Raw genomic sequence first — 18970 nt, forward strand, 5'->3', positions numbered from 1 at the left:
TCGAATCGATCAACTACGTTTTGCGCTGCCACATCTTCGATCTGCACTGCATTGCGTAATCCTCCAGCGAGTCTACACGAGGACGAAGCGCTAATTTGTAAGTCCATAGATTGGTTTCTTACAGTTGTGGGTTACGCAAAATCCAGAGTGGTTACATTCTGTCATGGGTTACATGATGTTATATATGGTTACACTTCCTTTGCGTACACTGCTTTTACGTACCGTTTACTTGTTACGGTTACGTCTGTCCGTTTAAAATTAGAATTAGGTAACATAGCAGTAGCAATGATTTACATAATATGCTTTATGTTTAAATCTAGTAGATGTAAACGCATATTTCCAACAAATAATGCTAGCTCGAAATGGCAATCAAAAGCGGTGGACATTGTGTAGGAGTAAGAATTGATTCAGCACGAGATAGCTTTAGAGGATTCGGAATTATTTCTCGCCACCTTGCAGATACAAGTTCTTCAAAATATCTAACTCCTAAGCTACGCCTATCTAAAGAGATGTATTTTGCATTGCACATGGTGTGCCCTGCCAACCCATAAGCCACCCCAGAGCAGATAAATCAAGCCAAGCAGAAGTCCTCCGATGCTGCACACCACAAATCCGGCCGCCGCCGCCGAGGTCCAGCAGGGCAGCACTGACGATAAGCAGTCATTGCTGGATGCCAGCTCGAGTTCTGGCACCACACCTTCGGCTACGTCAAGTCCATGGCCCTCAAAGCCGCACTGGACCTCCGCATTGCCGACGCTATCCACCGCCACGGCGGCACCGCCATGCTCGCCCAGATAGCCACCAGGGCCACGCTCCGACCCTCCAAGCTCCCCTGCCTGCGCCTCCTCATGCGCGTGCTCACCGTCACCGGCGTCTTCAGCAGCTGTATCCGACGACCGTCGGTCGACGATGGGGACGAAGACGAACGTGCTTACTACTACGGTCTCACGCTGGCGTCCCGCCTCCTGGTCGGGTTGCCGAGCGTGACCCTGTTGGGGAAGAGGACTTCGCACAGCACCCCCTCCCGCTTTTCGAGATTTTGCAATGGGCTAACGTAACGGGTTCGTGGAGAAGTGTTGTGGTTTATCACGTGCAGGAACGAAGAGCTGGTGTGGAGGAATGACTTCGCCATCTCAGTGACCGGTCAAGGCAGCGAAAGGACTTTGGGCTCGAGTGGGACTCACGAGCTAGGGTGGAGCGAGAGCAGTGAAGTCGTCAGCTGGCGATGGAGACCCGGGAGGCTACTCGAAATTTCAGCAACCAGCGAAGTGGTGATGACATCTTCGTCATGCTGGCCCACACAAACCCAGCTGTAAAGTGATGAGTTGTAAAAGAGTGTGGTAAAAGTGGCATAATGTTACTGTAATACCCTTGGATATGCTTTGCATAAAGTGATAAAGGAGGGCGATGGGTTGTAAAGTGTAAAAATTACTGTTGACGCTAGATTTTGACACGTATGGATCGGCGTCAAGGGAAGAAAGGATTGGCCGATGCGGCAGATTAAAAGGTCACGACTGGGAATCGGCCGATTGGTGCTACAGTTGGGGATCGGCCGATTGGCGCTACAGTGTTTTGGCGGATGGAGTTGGTGGAGGTCGGCCGATTGGAAGGCTGGAGCGATTGGGCCAATATGGGCTTAAAGTAGGTCAGAGGAAGAAGGTGGAGAAAGATTGGCCCGTGGGAGTATAATAACCAACTTCGATATGAGTTGTGTTTGTAAATATTCATTTTCGTTTAAGATTAGAGATAGATCCTAGTCGGTTAGGAAATTGGTTGTAACAGGCTATAAATAGCCATCTTCAGAGATTTGTAAACAACACATCAATCAATACAAACAAATCTACTTTTTCATCATACTTTACTTTCAAGTCAGCGACTTCGCCAATACTTTTCTTCTTCGTTTAGATTTATTCACCAGTTATCAGTATTTACTAGAATTATAGGTTTTATCTATCGTTCTAGTTTTATCACCAGTTATCCAGCTTGAAATTTGAACTGTCGGCTTTATTACTGTTATTTTCATTCATCATTATCGCATAGCCGATTAGATCTATTTCAAGTGTTGCCTTCGCAACCTTGTCTAGTTTACTCTAGTAGTTTTCTTCGTAATCGCTACGTGATTGTCGGCTGTATCATAGCCGATTATCTTTTTATAGCAAATCAGCCGATTCGTTGATACGCTTTTCGAGATCGGAACCTTAGCCGATCGGAACCCCTGGAATTTGACACATTTTCTTCCTTGCCAATCAACAGGTCAGATTAGCTGGCACGCCGCGCGAACCGCACCAGGGCGATCACCCGAACAGGAGTTAAGTAGATTCTCCCGGGTCGTGTGTCCGACGCTGAGGGTCAATCGGCTGACTTTTAGCGCCAACACACTTTTGGCACGCCCGGTGGGACCACTTCAACATCCACCATGTCAAAACCTGCCGAGATCTCCGAAGACAACATCATCGAGGTCACGGAAGCAGATCTCAAGGACGACCAGAAAGAAGAGTTGGCAAAGCAAATGGAACAATACAAGAAAACATGCTTGCAATCTTTCAGTCGTACCAGGAGCGGGGAGACCGTCAAGAAAGCTCCCTTGCAATCTTGCCATATCTCATGACACAAACGAATGCAAAATCTTCCGTCAGCAAATACGGTCGGCCATTGAGTAAGGCAGACTCAAATTCGAGGTTCCGGTGAAGCCAGTGAAGCCAATGAAGATCGATCAGCATCCCTTCCCCACTAACATGGTTGACACGGGAAGGAACGCGCTTCGAACCAAGGTACTGATGTCAGAATCGGCTGAAAGGAACGGCGCTGTGGACCCCAGAAATCAAGCTATGGTCGAAGATGTCAAGGAGAAAAGACGAGTCGAAGACAAAGGTGAAGGTTCGGGGAGACCGCGTAGACCCATCACCTCCCAATTCTTACTCAGCAAGTACCAGCGGCAGCAAGAAAGTTTGAGACATCAAGAGGAGATGATGTGACGACACGAAGATCATTGGCGATGTCCTTTCTTCATCCACTGCTGGGAAAATAACCTTAGGGTACCATCGGTCGATAATTGCCCGGAGTGCAGCGGTCCGTATCGCGACAATCGCCCGTTTAAGAGGTCCTGCTCCAGAGACAGAGGATCAGAGCCAATCAGCAGAAATTGGCGCGAACAGAAGGATCGGCGCCTTTTAGTGCGTGATTGGCTGGGGGGCAGAGTTGACTGGTATGATCGGCCAAGGGGCAGACTTGAACAGTGTGATCGGCCGGGGGGCAAGATTGACCAGCACAAGCGCCCGGGGGGCAGAGTCAGCGCACACGATCGACTGGAGGAGATGGCTGATGCCAGGGTGTCAGATGAAAACCTTCTAGGATGGGAACCGGACTGGGAACGTGCCAGACCGTTGGCCAAACTGGTGAACCCCAGGTGGTGCCCTGATGGATTGACCAAATCTCAAAAATGAAGGATCCAACGTCTACGCTAATGGGAACAACAAGAAGAAGAACAGAGACAGATGCTGGATAAGAAAGATGACAGGTCTCAAGTCTGGCGCCCTAAAAGAAACAACAATGAAGAAGGTGACAATCAGGAATCGGCAGCTGACGTCAGCATGGTTTTCATCTTGCCGATGGAGTTCATGGCTCCTGTCAATCGGGACGACACGACAAAGATGGAAGAGCAGATGGCGCAATTGGCTTTGGAGCCAATGACAGCCACTTTTGAGAAGCCCAAAGATGATAAACGGCAACACCTCAAGACCCTATTCCTCAAAGGACACGTCAATGGGCGACCTGTCACAAGGCTACTGGTGGACGGAGGCGCTGCAGTCAACATCATGCCGTATGCCATGTTTCAAAAATTGGGCAAGAGCGACGAAGATCTGACCAGGACGGACATGATGCTCAAGGACTTCGAAGGCAACGTGTCTCCCGCCCGCGGGGCGCTCTGCGTCGACCTCACCATCGGCCGTAAGACCCTCCCCACCACTTTCTTTATTATTAATGGCAAAATGTCCTACAATATGTTGCTCGGTCGCGATTGGATACACACGAATTGCTGCATCCCGTCTAAAATGCACCAATGCCTCGTACAATGGGTCGGCGATAACATCGAGATAGTCACCGCCGATTCCGCCTACAGTGTTGCTGCGGCCGATATGCAGCAGTGGAGCTGCAAACACGTCAAGTGCATATCCGGAAGAACTTGGGACACTGATTTTCTGAGAGTGTCCGATTTTGGCCTACAGCCGATCCGAGTAGTCGGCTCAGAAAATTCAGATTAAATGGATCAATTCGTCCGAGAAGATGGGAAGCTGGGGCACGGGTTTACGTCGGCCTATTCATTGGAGATGGTAGATTTAGGTGATGGCACCAAACCAAGGCCGACGTACATTAGTGCTAACCTGGATCCCGAGTATAAGTGTAAATTGACAAATTTATTAAAATAATTCAAAGATTATTTTTCTTGGGAATACCATGAGATGCCTGGTCTAGACCGGTCCATTGTTGAACACCGGTTGCCTATAATGCCAGGATATCGACCATATCAGCAGCCCGCATGACGATGCAATCCTAAAATTCTACCTGATATAAAGGTCGAGATTACAAGACTGATTGAAGCAAAATTTGTTCGACAGTGCCGTTATGCCGAGTGGATCTCTAATATTGTACCCGTATACAAGAAAAACAGAAAACTGTGCGTATGCATTGACTTCAGGAACCTTAATCAGGCTACGCCGATGGATGGGTATCCAATGCCGACAGCCGATGTGTTGATAGATGCCGCCGCAAGACATAAAGTCATCAGTTTTATGGACGGTGATGCTGGGTACAATCAGATATTAATGGCCGAAGAAGACATTTCAAAAATGACTTTCAGGTGTCTGGGCCACCTCAGTTTATTCGAATGGGTAGTAATGACCTTCGGATTAAAGAACGCCGGCGCTACATATCAACGGGCTATGAATTACATCTTCCACAAGCCCATTGGTGCCTTGGTGGAAATCTACATTGATGACGTCGTGGTCAAATCAAAAGGACATCAGGAACATCTGGCCGATTTGCGAGAGGTGTTGGAGTGCACGAGGAAGCACGGTTTGAAAATGAACCCGAACAAGTGTGCATTCGGCGTGTTGGCTAGGCAATTCCTAGGATTCATGGTACACGAGCGTGGAATAGAAGTCAACCGGAAGATCATAGCCGCCATCAATAAAGTTGTAGCCTCGCAGAACAAAACTGAACTGCAGTCCCTAATCGGCAAGGTCAACTTCATCAGAAGATTTATATCCAATTTGTCCGGACGTATTCAAGCTTTCACTTCTCTATTGAAGTTAAAACCCGATCAGGAATTCGTGTGGGGAGAAGAATAGCAAAAAGCATTGGAAGACATCAAGCAATATCTGATTTCGCCAGCAATATTAGTCTCGCCGCAAGCTGACAAGCCATTCAGACTATACCTATTGGCCGATGAGTGGGCTATCGGATCGGCGCTGGTACATGAATTCGAAGGAAAGGAACGGGTAATATATTACGTCAGCAGAAGACTTCTGGACGCCGAAACAAGATATTCCCCAGTGGAGCGGCTATGCCTATGTCTATATTTCTCATGTACCAAGCTCAGGCACTACCTGTTATCGGCAGAGTGCATAGTCGTATGCAAGGATGACGTGGTAAAGTACATGCTGTCATTGCTGATTCTGAAAGGACGAATCGGAAAGTGGATCCTAGCTCTGTCAGAATTTGACCTGAGGTCCGAGTCAGCTAAAGCTGTCAAATGTCAAGTCATAGCCGATTTCTTGGCTCAGCACTGCGGACCGGAAATCGCTGTTGTTGAACCAGTTCCATGGGCTCTATACTTCGATGGTTCTTCGTGTGGGGCCAGGTCAGGAATCGGCTGTAGGGATACGAGGTAGGCTACACTAGCGCAAAACAAAATTTCTACCGCGTATAACCAGGAAGAACTGCCGTATAAGGATCACGGGATTACCACTCGACGCACTACTGGTGCGGAAGATGTAGATGTGCGTCGATGCAGTGAAGACGATCACGTAGTCGTACGTAGTCGATCAACGTAGCCGTACGTAGTCGATCTCGTCATGTCCAGTAGCTCCTCAGCAGCTCGTCCACGTGCAGCAAGATCGCCTCCGGTGTCGCGGCTCGTCGTCGGCTCGTCGTGGCTCGTCGGCGGCTCATCGATGGCTCGTCCAAGTGCTGCAGGCGCAACACCTCCAAGGTATCCACACGTGCAGGGAGGAAGCGTCGCAAGCCGGACTGCTAGATCCGCGAGTTGCAACAGGCGAGGGCGTGGGAGGTGCGGCAGGTGTGTTTTGTCAAAAGGTGTAAACCCTAGGGCGCCCCCACCCCTCTATTTATAGAGGTTCCTGACGGGCCTCTGGGTCCGAGGCCCATTAGTACTTCTAAACCTAATCCAACTCGGATCAGATCCGAATTTGGGCTTCCAGCCCCTTAAGTGTGTGACCCTATGGGTTCGGATACGTATAGACATGGCCCGAGTACTCCTATTCGGCCCAATAGTCGGTAGCGGCCTCTAGCAAGACGTGCCAACTCCTATACGCACACGAAGATCATATCAGACGAACCATCACAACATAATATACATGCTATTCCCTTTGCCTCACGATATTTGGTCTAGCTTCAAGCCGACCGCTCTTTCTCGATCCTGTGATTCGGAATCCCTTTGTAGGTTAACTCTTAACTGTACGTAGCATGGCCATGCATTTTCGGATCCGATCACTCGAGGGGCCCAAAGATATCACTCTCAATCAGAGAGGGGCAAATCCCATCTTGATTGACCATGTCTCATAGCATGCTTCTTGACAAACCCAAAAGCTATCTTTATAACTACCCTGTTACGGCGTAGCGTTTGATAGCCCCTAAGTAGGTCGATCCACATCTAGAATACATGCGACAATCTCAGGTCTAAGGACAAAGCGTATATGTTGTTTAAAGAGAGAACTACTTCTCGTGTTGGGTCAGTCCCAGCACAGGTCTCCACATGTGTCCACATTATTAGTTCAACATCTCCATGTCCATGACTTGTGAAACATAGTCATCAACTAATACATGTGCTAGTCTAATATTCATGTGTGTCCTCACATGAACTCCGACTAGGGACAACTTTAGAATAACCATACAAGTAAAGAGTTTCACATACAATTCACATAATTGCAAATCAATTCAAATAGCCTTTAATGGATATTCAATGAACACAATATACAAATCATGGATACAAATGGAATATCATCATCTCTATGATTGCCTCTAGGGCATACCTCCAACAGTCTCCCACTTGCACTAGAGTCAATCTAGAAGGTACCTAATACCCATAGCTCTTACATGCGCATCATGCTTAGCCTGCGGGAGTGGTTTTGTCAACGGATCAGAAATGTTCAGATCCGTGTGTATTTTGCATATCTTGATCTCACCCCGGTTAACGAAGTCTCGAATGAGATGAAATCGCCGCATTACGTGTTTGTTCTTCTGGTGGTTCCTTGGCTCCTTTGCTTGCGCAATTGCCCCATTATTATCACAGTAGAGATTCAATGGGCTGGACGCATTCGGGAACACACCAAGCTCAATGAGGAAATTCCTTATCCAAACACCTTCCTTCGCGGCTTCCGAAGCCGCGATGTACTCGGCTTCTGTCGTAGAATCGGCCACCGTCTCCTGCTTGGAACTCTTCCAACTAACAGCACCACCATTCAATGTGAACACAAATTCTGATTGTGACTTTGAATCATCTCTGTCAGTTTGGAAACTAGCATCGGTGTAACCTGTTACAACGAGCTCCTCCTCACCTCCATAGACGAGGAACATATCTTTAGTCCTTCTCAAGTACTTAAGAATGTTTTTCACCGCTGTCCAGTGACTCTCACCTGAATCAGATTGGTGTCTGCTTGTCATACTTAGCGCATATGAAACATCTGGGCGAGTACTTATCATTGCATACATGATAGATCCAATAGCCGAGGCATATGGCACTCTACTCATGCGATCCCGCTCATCAGCAGTCAAAGGACACTGAGTCTTGCTGAGATGTATGCCATGTGACATAGGCAAGAACCCTTTTTTTGCCTCTTCCATGCTGAACCGCTTCAACACTTTGTCAATGTAAGTATCTTGGCTTAAACCTATAAGCCTTCTCGATCTATCTCTATAGATCTTAATGCCCAGAATATATGCCGCTTCCCCTAAGTCCTTCATCGAAAAACTATTTTTCAGTGAAGTCTTTACGGACTCAAGCATAGGAATGTTATTTCCAATCAGTAATATGTCATCCACATATAAGATTAGAAATACTACAGAGCTCCCACTAACCTTCTTGTAAACACAAGACTCTTCTTCGTTCTTGGTGAAGTCAAACCCTTTGACCACTTCATCAAAACGAATGTTCCAACTCCTAGATGCTTGCTTCAATCCATAAATGGATCTCTGAAGCTTGCATACCTTTCCAGCATTTTTCGGATCGACAAAACCCTCGGGCTGTATCATATACACGTCCTCAGCTAGGTTTCCATTCAGGAAAGCTGTCTTAACATCCATCTGCCATATCTCATAGTCGAAATATGCAGCTATAGCTAGAATAATCCGAATGGACTTAAGCATCACTACGGGGGAGAAGGTCTCGTCGTAGTCAACTCCTTGAACTTGTCGAAAACCTTTTGCGACAAGTCGTGCTTTATAGATGTGAATATTTCCATCCATGTCCTTTTTCTTCTTATAGATCCACTTGCACTCTATGGCTTTAACACCATCAGGCGGGTCAACCAAGTTCCAAACTTGATTGTCTCCCATGGACTCTATTTCGGATTGCATGGCACTCTGCCATTTTTCAGAGTCTGGGTCCATCATTGCTTCTGCATATGTCGCAGGCTCATCATTGTCCAACAATAATATTTCCCGCATTTCGCGGAGCCTTGCTGACCTTCGTGGTTGTGGCGGTGCTTCTCTTGCCATGGGTATCTCAACTTGTTCTGCTACATTAGCATCACTCATTGGTTCTTGCCCGATCGGCTCATCTTGAACTTCTTCAAGATGCACTGTCTTTCCACTCTTTTCTTCTTTGAGAAACTCTTTCTCTAGGAAAACCCCGTTCCGAGCGACAAACACTTTGCCTTCTGATCGGTTGTAGAAATAATATCCCAAAGTTTCCTTTGGATATCCCACGAAAATGCACTTATCCGACTTGGGTGTGATCTTGTCCGACTGAAGTCGCTTGACGAAGACTTCACATCCCCAAATCTTTAGAAAAGACAAACTAGGAACCTTTCCAGTCCATATCTCATATGGTGTCTTAACTACGGATTTAGATGGTACCCTATTAAGTGTGAAAGCTGCTGTTTCTAGAGCGTATCCCCAAAATGACAACGGTAGGTCCGACTGGCTCATCATTGATCGAACCATGTCTAACAAAGTTTGATTACGTCGCTCGGATACACCGTTTCTCTGAGGTGTTCCAGGCGGCGTAAGTTGTGGAACAATTCCGCAACTCTTTAGATGATTGCTAAACTCGTGGCTCAAATACTCGCCTCCACGATCAGATCGTAAGGCCTTAATTTTCTTGCCACGCTGATTTTCAACTTCATTCTGAAATTCCTTGAACTTTTCAAAGGTTTCAGACTTGTGCCTCATCAAGTAGATATAGCCATATCTACTAAAATCATCAGTGAAAGTTATGAAGTATTGGAATCCTTCTCTAGCTGTCGTGCTCATTGGTCCGCATACATCACTATGTACGAGTTCCAACAAGTCTACTGCTCTCTCAGGAAATCCTGTGAAAGGCGTCTTGGTCATCTTGCCTAGCAAGCAAGCCTCACATGTCTCGTATGATTCAAAATCAAACGAAGTTAGAAGTCCATCAGAATGGAGCTTCTTCATGCACTTTTCACTTATATGACCCAAATGACAATGCCACAAGTAGGTAGGACTCAAATCATTAGGCCGAGGCCTTTTAGCACTTACGTTACAGACAGGTGAACCATCAAGATTTAAAACAAATAATCCATTCACAATGGGTGCAAAAGCCATAAACATATCATTCTTAGAGATCACACAACCATTGTTTTCACTCGCAAATGAGTAACCATCCTTCATCAAGCATGAAGGAGACAAAATGTTTCGACTTAAACTAGGAACGAAATAACAATTATTCAACTCCATAATAAATCCTGACGGGAGGTGGAGTTGCATCGTCCCGACGGTCAACGCAGCAACTCTTGCATTATTGCCCACGCGGAAATCAACTTCTCCTCTTTCCACGCTTCTACTTCTTATCATTCCCTGCATCGAATTGCAAATATGAGCAACCGATCCGGTATCAAATACCCAAGAATTAATAATTGTATCAGCGAGAAATATGTTGTCTATAACATTAACAACAAGCGTACCTGAGGTAGAAGTACTCTTACTTCCGCCATTCTTCAAGGAAGCTAGGTACTGCTTGCAGTTTCTCTTCCAGTGACCAAGTTCATGACAGTAAAAGCACTCTTTGTCTGGAGCAGGTCCAGGTCCAGCTTTAACCTTGGGCGGTGGGTTTGGCTTGGACGTTCCAGCCTTGCCCTTCTTCTTCCAAGAATTGCCCTTCTTCTTAAAGCTAGGCTTGTTTTGTATAGCCATCACATGGCTGGTACTAGCGCTTTTCTTGATGTCAGCCTCTGCTGTTTTAAGCATGCCACAAGCTCATTCAAACCCTTCTCCGTCCCATGCATATGGTAGTTCGAGATGAAGTTCACATAGCTAGGCGGAAGAGACGAAAGAATGAAATCAGTGGCCAACTCTTGGCCCAGTGGGAAGCCCAACTTCTCCAACCGTTGAGTGTAACCAACCATCTTGATTACGTGTGGTCCTACTGCTGCGCCTTCTGCTAGCTTGCTCTCAACAAAGGCCTTAGACACATTGAATCTTTCAGTCCTGGCCTGTGTTTGGAACATGTCTCTAAGCGCCACGATCATATCGTGCGCCTCATGGTTTGTTTCAAACTGCATCTGCAGCTCGGGTTCCATGCAAGCAAGCATAAGGCAGCTTACTTCAAGGTTAGCATCACATGCTTTCTTGTAAGCATTCTTAGCAGCAGCGGGTGCATCATCAGCAGGTTCTTCTGGTAGTGGGTTGTCTAGAACATCTTCCTTTTTCTCAGCCCTGAGAACAATTCTCAGGTTACGGATCCAATCCGAGTAATTTGTTCCATTCAACTTGTCCTTCTCAAGGACCGAACGCAAAGCAAACGGTGTAGTGCTGCTAGGTGCCATTTAATCTACAACAAAGTAATGCAAAATACACTAAGACAAACGTATCCATGATAGAGTAAATCATATTAAACTATTTTAACAGAATCTACTCCCACTAAAATCAATATCCCTCTATTGAAACTTAGTGATTCAGGATCCACAACTAACAAGTCTACTAGTGAGCTTTAGCATCACCGCTAGCAAACGAGGTAGATCGGTAAGCAACTTTTGCTAATCATATCACATATGACTCCTGTTGTTGGGTGACATCTCTATGTCTCGGCGCCCAACCTTTATGCCCCAAGGTCCTTAACCGTTAAGATAACCTTGTTAAGCAAACCAACCCTTATGCGTGTAAGTGTCCGACACAAACCCGTCTAGTCAAGGAAAACTAGTGGCACCCTAATTTCATAGACCCACCACTAATTGTACAAGACATGGGACGGTGCAAGTTTTAGTTGGGAGGGCATACTAACTTAAACTTTGTGAGGGATCGTTCTACTTCTAACATCACAGCATGCAGAAAGTAAAACATAAACAGAATAGCATTCACACAGTTGTGACACAGTATGACCCATTTTCATATGGCGATCTCCATCTCCATAGAATCTGTTCACCATGGTGATCTCCATCTCCATGTTCCATGTGCGCCATCCTTCTGGTGATGAGTCCTCCAAGAACTAGAACATGCTATTACGCCTAATAGCTAGTAAGGAAGCTAGTAATGAAGATTACATAGTTGCTTGGATCATCACAGAATTGTACGCAGACCATTAAATACATTAAGGTGACAACACTTATGGCTCCTGCCGTGTTGCCGTACGCGCGACACGCAGGTCACGAATGAGTTACACACATGCATCACATACACAAAGGGGCCATACTGATCACAAGATACATACATCCTGCAAAACAGAGTTAGGCGTTCTAACGTTCCAAACTTCAGAGGCCCGAAACTCCATCTTAGAGGCCGAATTTGGGAAATCTAATTTCGCCAAAACTGACAAAGTCAGTTGTAATCACGTCTAACTTTTTCTGTAGATCAATTTTCATATACAATTTGCCTCAATCCGAGATCGTACCGAAAAGTTACGGCTATTTTACCGAAGCACATGCACACGGCAAAATTCCGACCCCGGTAGTAGATCCCATCTACTATTGCACATCTCATGCGCCTGGCGTATGAACCTGGATTTCGATTCAACCAATCACATTGATCTTTGCTCACTACAACTGGAATTACGTGTATCACTTAACTCCGATGGCGGAAACCGACCGGTAGGAGTATGTCGTTACACTACCATTGCAGCAAGGGCACGAAACCAGGACATAGATCAAACGGAAAACTCGCATATCTCCATATGCACACATCCCGAATCCAAAACTAAGCAGCTACGGCTCTTGATACCACTGTAGGGATACGAGGTAGGCTACACTAGCGCAAAACAAAATTTCTACCGCGTATAACCAGGAAGAACTGCCGTATAAGGATCACGGGATTACCACTCGACGCACTACTGGTGCGGAAGATGTAGATGTGCGTCGATGCAGTGAAGACGATCACGTAGTCGTACGTAGTCGATCAACGTAGCCGTACGTAGTCGATCTCGTCACGTCCAGCAGCTCCTCAGCAGCTCGTCCACGTGAAGCAAGATCGCCTCCGGTGCCGCGGCTCGTCGTCAGCTCATCGTGGCTCGTCGGCGGCTCGTCGATGGCTCGTCCAAGTGCTGCAGGCGCAACACCTCCAAGGTATCCACACGTGCAGGGAGGAAGCGTCACAAGCCGGACTGCTAGATCCGTGAGTTGCAACAGGCGAGGGCATGGGAGGCGCGGCAGGTGTGTTTTGTCAAAAGGTGTAAACCCTAGGGCGCCCCCACCCCTCTATTTATAGAGGTTCCTGATGGGCCTCTGGGTCCGAGGCCCATTAGTACTTCTAAACCTAATCCAACTCGGATCAGATCCAAATTTGGGCTTCCAGCCCCTTAAGTGTGTGACCCTATGGGTTCGGATACGTATAGACATGGCCCGAGTACTCCTATTCGGCCCAATAGTCGGTAGCGGCCTCTAGCAAGACGTGCCAACTCCTATACGCACACGAAGATCATATCAGACGAACCATCACAACATAATATACATGCTATTCCCTTTGCCTCACGATATTTGGTCTAGCTTCAAGCCGACCGCTCTTTCTCGATCCTGTGATTCGGAATCCCTTTGTAGGTTAACTCTTAACTGTACGTAGCATGGCCATGCATTTTCGGATCTGATCACTCGAGGGGCCCAGAGATATCACTCTCAATCAGAGAGGGGCAAATCCCATCTTGATTGACCATGTCTCATAGCATGCTTCTTGACAAACCCGAAAGCTACCTTTATAACTACCCTGTTACGGCGTAGCGTTTGATAGCCCCTAAGTAGGTCGATCCACATCTAGAATACATGCGACAATCTCAGGTCTAAGGACAAAGCGTATATGTTGTTTAAAGAGAGAACTACTTCTCGTGTTGGGTCAGTCCCAGCACAGGTCTCCACATGTGTCCACATTATTAGTTCAACATCTCCATGTCCATGACTTGTGAAACATAGTCATCAACTAATACATGTGCTAGTCTAATATTCATGTGTGTCCTCACATGAACTCCGACTAGGGACAACTTTAGAATAACCATACAAGTAAAGAGTTTCACATACAATTCACATAATTGCAAATCAATTCAAGTAGCCTTTAATGGATATTCAATGAACACAATATACAAATCATGGATACAAATGGAATATCATCATCTCTATGATTGCCTCTAGGGCATACCTCCAACATCGGCATCATCCTCATATCGCCTCGGGGGGTAAGTTATGATTTCTCTCTGCCGATAGAAACATCCGCAACCAATAATCAAGCAGAGTACCGAGCCATCTTAAAGGGCATTCAATTATTGAGAGAGATCAAAGCCGACGCTGTGGAGATTTTTGGGGATTCCATACTCATTGTAGACCAGTTAACAGGAAGATCTGAATGTAAAGACGACGTCCTGAGGATTTACTATGAAGATTGCCTCTAACTTTTAAAAGAATTCAAGTCCGCGGTTATCGAGCATATTCCTAGAAACTATAATGAAGAGGTCAATAGGCTAGCCTAACACGCGTCTGGGTATCGGCCGATTCAAGGCACTATGGCTCTGGAACTCACGGCCGACGACTGGCGAAAGGAAATCGCCGATTACTTGAAGGATCCATCCAAGAAAGTGGATCGGCGAGTGCGCTTTCAAGCCACAAAGTATGTACTACTCGAAGATGATTTGTTTTACCGAACGATTGGTGGAGTTCTGCTCAAATGCCTGGGGACGGAAGAGGCGAAGATCCTGATGGGAGAAATCCATGAAGGCATGTGCGGAGCTCACCAATCGGGTCATAAAATGAAGTGGATGATTAGAAACAACGGGTATTATTGGCCGATGATACTCAAAGACTGCTTTAAATATTATAAAGGGTGTCAGGACTGTCAGAAGTTTGGCAAGGTGCAACGTGCGCCAACATCGGCCATGAATCTGATAATCAAGCCATGACCATTCAGGGGTTGGGGAATAGACCTCGTCGGACAAATTTATCCTGCATCAAGTAAGGGACACAAGTTCATATTAGTAGCCAGCGATTATTTCACCAAGTGGGAGGAGGCAATCCCATTAAAGGCCGTGATATCGGCCACTATGGTCGATTTCGTAAGGGACCACATTGTCTATCGTTTTGGTATTCCTCAAACCATCACAACCGATCAAGGGACGATGTTCACTTCAGGAGAGTTTGAGGAGTTCATCGCCGATATGGGAATTAAGTTGTTGAATTCTTCTCCGTATTACGCTCAAACTAACGGTCAAGCCGAATCGTCCAATAAGGGGATAATCAAGTTGATCAAGAGGAAGATAGAAGAACAACCTAAAAAATGGCATTTGTGTTTGACCGAGGCTTTATGGGCTTACAGGATGGCCTGGCACGGGGCCACTAAAATATCTTCTTATCAATTGGTATATGGTCACGAGGCAGTTTTGCCTTGGGAGTTTAGGATGGGGTCAAGACGCACATCGCTTCAAGATCAGTTGACGGCCGACGACTATTCCCTCCTCATGAAAGGAGAGCTTGATGATTTGGTAGGTCAACGACTGAGGGCCCTGATCAGCATTGAGGAGAACAAGAAGAGGGTGGCCAGGTGGTACGACAAGAAGGTCAAGGTCAAGCAATTCTCCCAAGGAGATTTGGTATGGAAGTTGGTGTTGCCAATAGGGTCTAAGGATCCCAAGTTCAGTAAATGGTCGCCCACTTGGGAAGGGCCGTATAGAATCGGCCGGTGCGCTCCGGGAAACACATATATACTTGAAACGATCGAAGGAGAGGAGTTTACAAGGGCTTTGAATGGAAGATATCTAAAGAGGTACTATCCTAGTATATGGGTCGATGCATAACTAATAATAGGGTGTATCAAGACAATGTGGCCAACTCCTATTGGCTCTTATAGCCGATGCAAAGATAACATTGCCTTGAGAATAGAATACTTGTCGGATCTGGCCGATTTGTTATTCGGTACGAATGACAGGGTACATGGCCGACATGGTACAAGTCGCCCTTAGAACAAAAAAGTACCAACACATCTATTGACCACGCTTTTTCTTAATCTCCCTCTCTACCCGACCTAATTCTATCAAGAGGCAGATACTCTTTTCCTCCAAGTCGTTCATCGTGGCTTCAGCCTCAACTTGACAACGGTTCTTCACGATGAGCTCTGATAAAATCTTTGTCCGCCTGTGACAACGGTTCATCGGAATGCATGATCTCGATCGCCCGATCCAGTTCAGGACTAAGGCATCTCGGCTGAAAATCAACAAATAACCGTTCGACGTCAGGTCGATCAAAATGTTAGGCCGAGGAACGGAGAATGAAGGAAGATCTCGTACCTGGTTGACGAAGAAGGAAGAGAAGGAGGAAGACGAAGAAGACATCTTGGTGAGTAGTCTGATGGTATGAACTACTAGGGGAGAAGAGGATGGGCGATGCGAATGCCTTTGGAAACAATACGGGGCCTCATACTTATAGAAGGATAAGGGGCGAGAGTTTGGTAGGACACGTCCCATCAAAGTAAAAGGGGTAATAAATGAAAGACCGCCACGAAGGACGGGTCAGGATTGGATTTACACGTCAACAGTCAAAAGACATTAATGTTTTTACAGAGCGGCCAGTACTTTTACAATTCATCCAAGGAGGGCATTAATAGCCGCAATCGCTCGTTGCCTAACCTGATCGGCTGAATCTAAGATTCTCTGGTCGTCATCAGCCGATCCTGGGACTTTTGGCATGTGGCGATGGAGTTTGATTGCTTCGTGGGCCAGACTCTATCTCTCTTGCTTCAGCTCGGCGATGATGGAAGGGAGGTCCTGGAGTCTTTTCTCTTCAATGGCTATGTCTCTGGTCACCTGCTCCATCTCCTTGGCGAGCTTTGCCCTTCGGCGTTTAAGGCGATCTATAGCACCAACAATATCCGAGCGGGAGCTTTCGAGGAAATTGATTCGATGATGCACCACTTGGGCTCGATGTTTGTAGGAATCTTCTTCCTCACGAGCTTTGGCTAGCTTGGCGCGATCGGCCATGTGGCGCAAGGCTCTGAATACTGGGATCTGCATTGATTCAATGTATGCGGCAGGCGCCAGAGCTTCTTCTGATTCCTCGGGAACCCGGCCTCTAACATCGCTGAAGAGTTGCCGAATCAACGAAGCGTCCTCTATTAATCGGCCGATATCATCTTGGAGGAGGGTCCGTATGCTCTCGAGCTTGGCGCGGATGTCGTCGGGAACTGAGCTCAGTGTGACTTGACGTGAAGCAACCTCCTCGTCATCAGAAAGTGCGACCGCGAAAGAGAAGAGACTGTTATTGGGAGTATCTTGTTCCTACGAGAGAATAAAATAATGAGTATCGATTAGCCGATTATAATAGGGAAATCGGCCGATTCGGGTGACAAGTCTCTTACCTCTTTGAAGTGGATCTCTTCTGCTTGCGCCGGTGGGAGTGCTGCCCTCAGCTCAGGAACTGGTGCGACCGGTTCATCGGAGGAGGAAGATTCAACGATTATTGGTGCCCTGCTTGGACCGGCCTCCTGAAAAGGTACGAGGAGCAAATTCTTGTGAGTATGATGCGGACTATTAAGTCTGATGATATGTGATGATTGCTATACCTCCGAGGGTCGCCCGGCCGATGGCTGTTGGAAAGGTACAATTGACGTGCCAAGGGTAGCCTACACAGAATCGGTCAAGTTTTGATTAAGTGTGAAGAATTGAAATAAAGGATTCTCTACCTCGGTGGGAGGAATTATTGGCGCTCCGATTTCTGCTTGGAGTGCGGCCGATTGCTGCGGAGGTTGTACTGGAGCGACTTGAGCGGCCTGACAGAAAGAAGTTAATATCGGAAGAATACCCAGAAAGATATGAATACGAGGTTACCTGAACAGCTTCTACTAGCAATGATGCAGCGGCCGCTCCAGCTTCTGTAGTAGCTTGGGGGTCAACTTCTTTGATGATCGGGAGAGTCGGCGCAGCTAAAGATTTAGCCGATGCTGCCGCCGACTGATCGGCTGATTCTGTGCGGGCGCGCACTCAGCGGCTCATCTTCTTTAAAGTTTTCTTCGGCGTCTGTTTCAATCGGCTGGTGGTGATATCGTCAATGGTTGGGGCATGATGGCCGATGAGTGGGAATTCCGTATATGGGTAGCGATTCTCTATCGACCTGCTACTTTGGCTGCGTGTTGGAGGAAGTTGACTCTCGGACTGTAAAAGAAAGTGAGAGTTAGCGATGAAATTTGTAGCATAAGAAAGAAAACGACATCGAAATCAGCTGAGGGAAAAGCAGTACCGCTGCATTCGGGTCGATGTTGTCAGGATCCAGAATGTTGCAGTATATCACGGGAGATGCACAAAAGAGATGCTGCTTCCATTCTGCCCACCATAATTTGAATGGTTGGACAGCAAAAGGAGCTACTATCCAGTTGTTCAAATCGATGGTGCTGGAATCGGGCACTTGGTCGCACAGCCGACTGTAGTCAAGACCCTTCGTGAGCTCGTCTCGAAATTTCACACGGCCAGCAAAGTAGACTTGAATCGGCAGCTGAGCTAAGCCGAACTGCCGTGCTGCAACTGATGGATTGTAAAACTCATAAGTAGGGGCATCCTTCCCCGAGAAAAAGTTCGCCGGTAAGATCCCTGGCTTGATCAAGATGTCCGTAAGATCATTATCAAAGGTGTTGGACGTCGAATCATAACAGAAAGGGAGTTCAAAAAGCGGCTCTGATCTCTGGTACGGGTACCAGCTGGTGGTTTCTTCGCTAAAGCCATTGTAAAAATATCTGAAATATTCGGCTACTTTGGTGGTGGTGAGATGGCAACCAGAGAAGACTGACGCTGCTTCGCCGAAGGAGGTGCATCGACGCCGTACGGTGGGGTTTTCTTAATATTGGGGAATGTTACGTGCTCTACCCGCTGCTGTGAGATCTTGCTCATATACAAATTGAGCCAGAGATTGATGAACCACCAGGGGCCACCTGGATTTCCAATTGGCTCTCCCCTTGATAGTTTGACGCCGATTTGTTGCAACATATGATAGGCCGATCCTAGTAGATGCTTCCCGAGGGGGACGGCGACTCCTCTTGATAGTGCTTCGGCCAAAGCTTGTGTATTGGAAGAAGGGCCGACTACCCTGCCGCAGAAAAGATG

At 46.9% G+C, this 18970-nt stretch overlaps 1 protein-coding gene across 1 annotated transcript in view; it reads left to right on the forward strand.

The window, feature by feature from the left end:
• The first annotated feature begins 594 nt into the window (after window positions 1-594).
• The window catches only part of LOC117849057 (O-methyltransferase ZRP4-like), a 45217-nt gene continuing 26841 nt past the window's right edge, over window positions 595-18970 (forward strand). Inside the window, exons 1-3 of the mRNA XM_034730659.1 lie at window positions 595-630; window positions 678-991; window positions 9224-9256. Coding sequence (XP_034586550.1) covers window positions 595-630; window positions 678-991; window positions 9224-9256 — 383 coding nt within the window. The remainder of the gene's footprint in view (window positions 631-677; window positions 992-9223; window positions 9257-18970) is intronic.

This window comes from Setaria viridis, chromosome 3 (genome assembly GCF_005286985.2).
Source record: "Setaria viridis chromosome 3, Setaria_viridis_v4.0, whole genome shotgun sequence".
Lineage (NCBI taxonomy): Eukaryota > Viridiplantae > Streptophyta > Magnoliopsida > Poales > Poaceae > Setaria > Setaria viridis.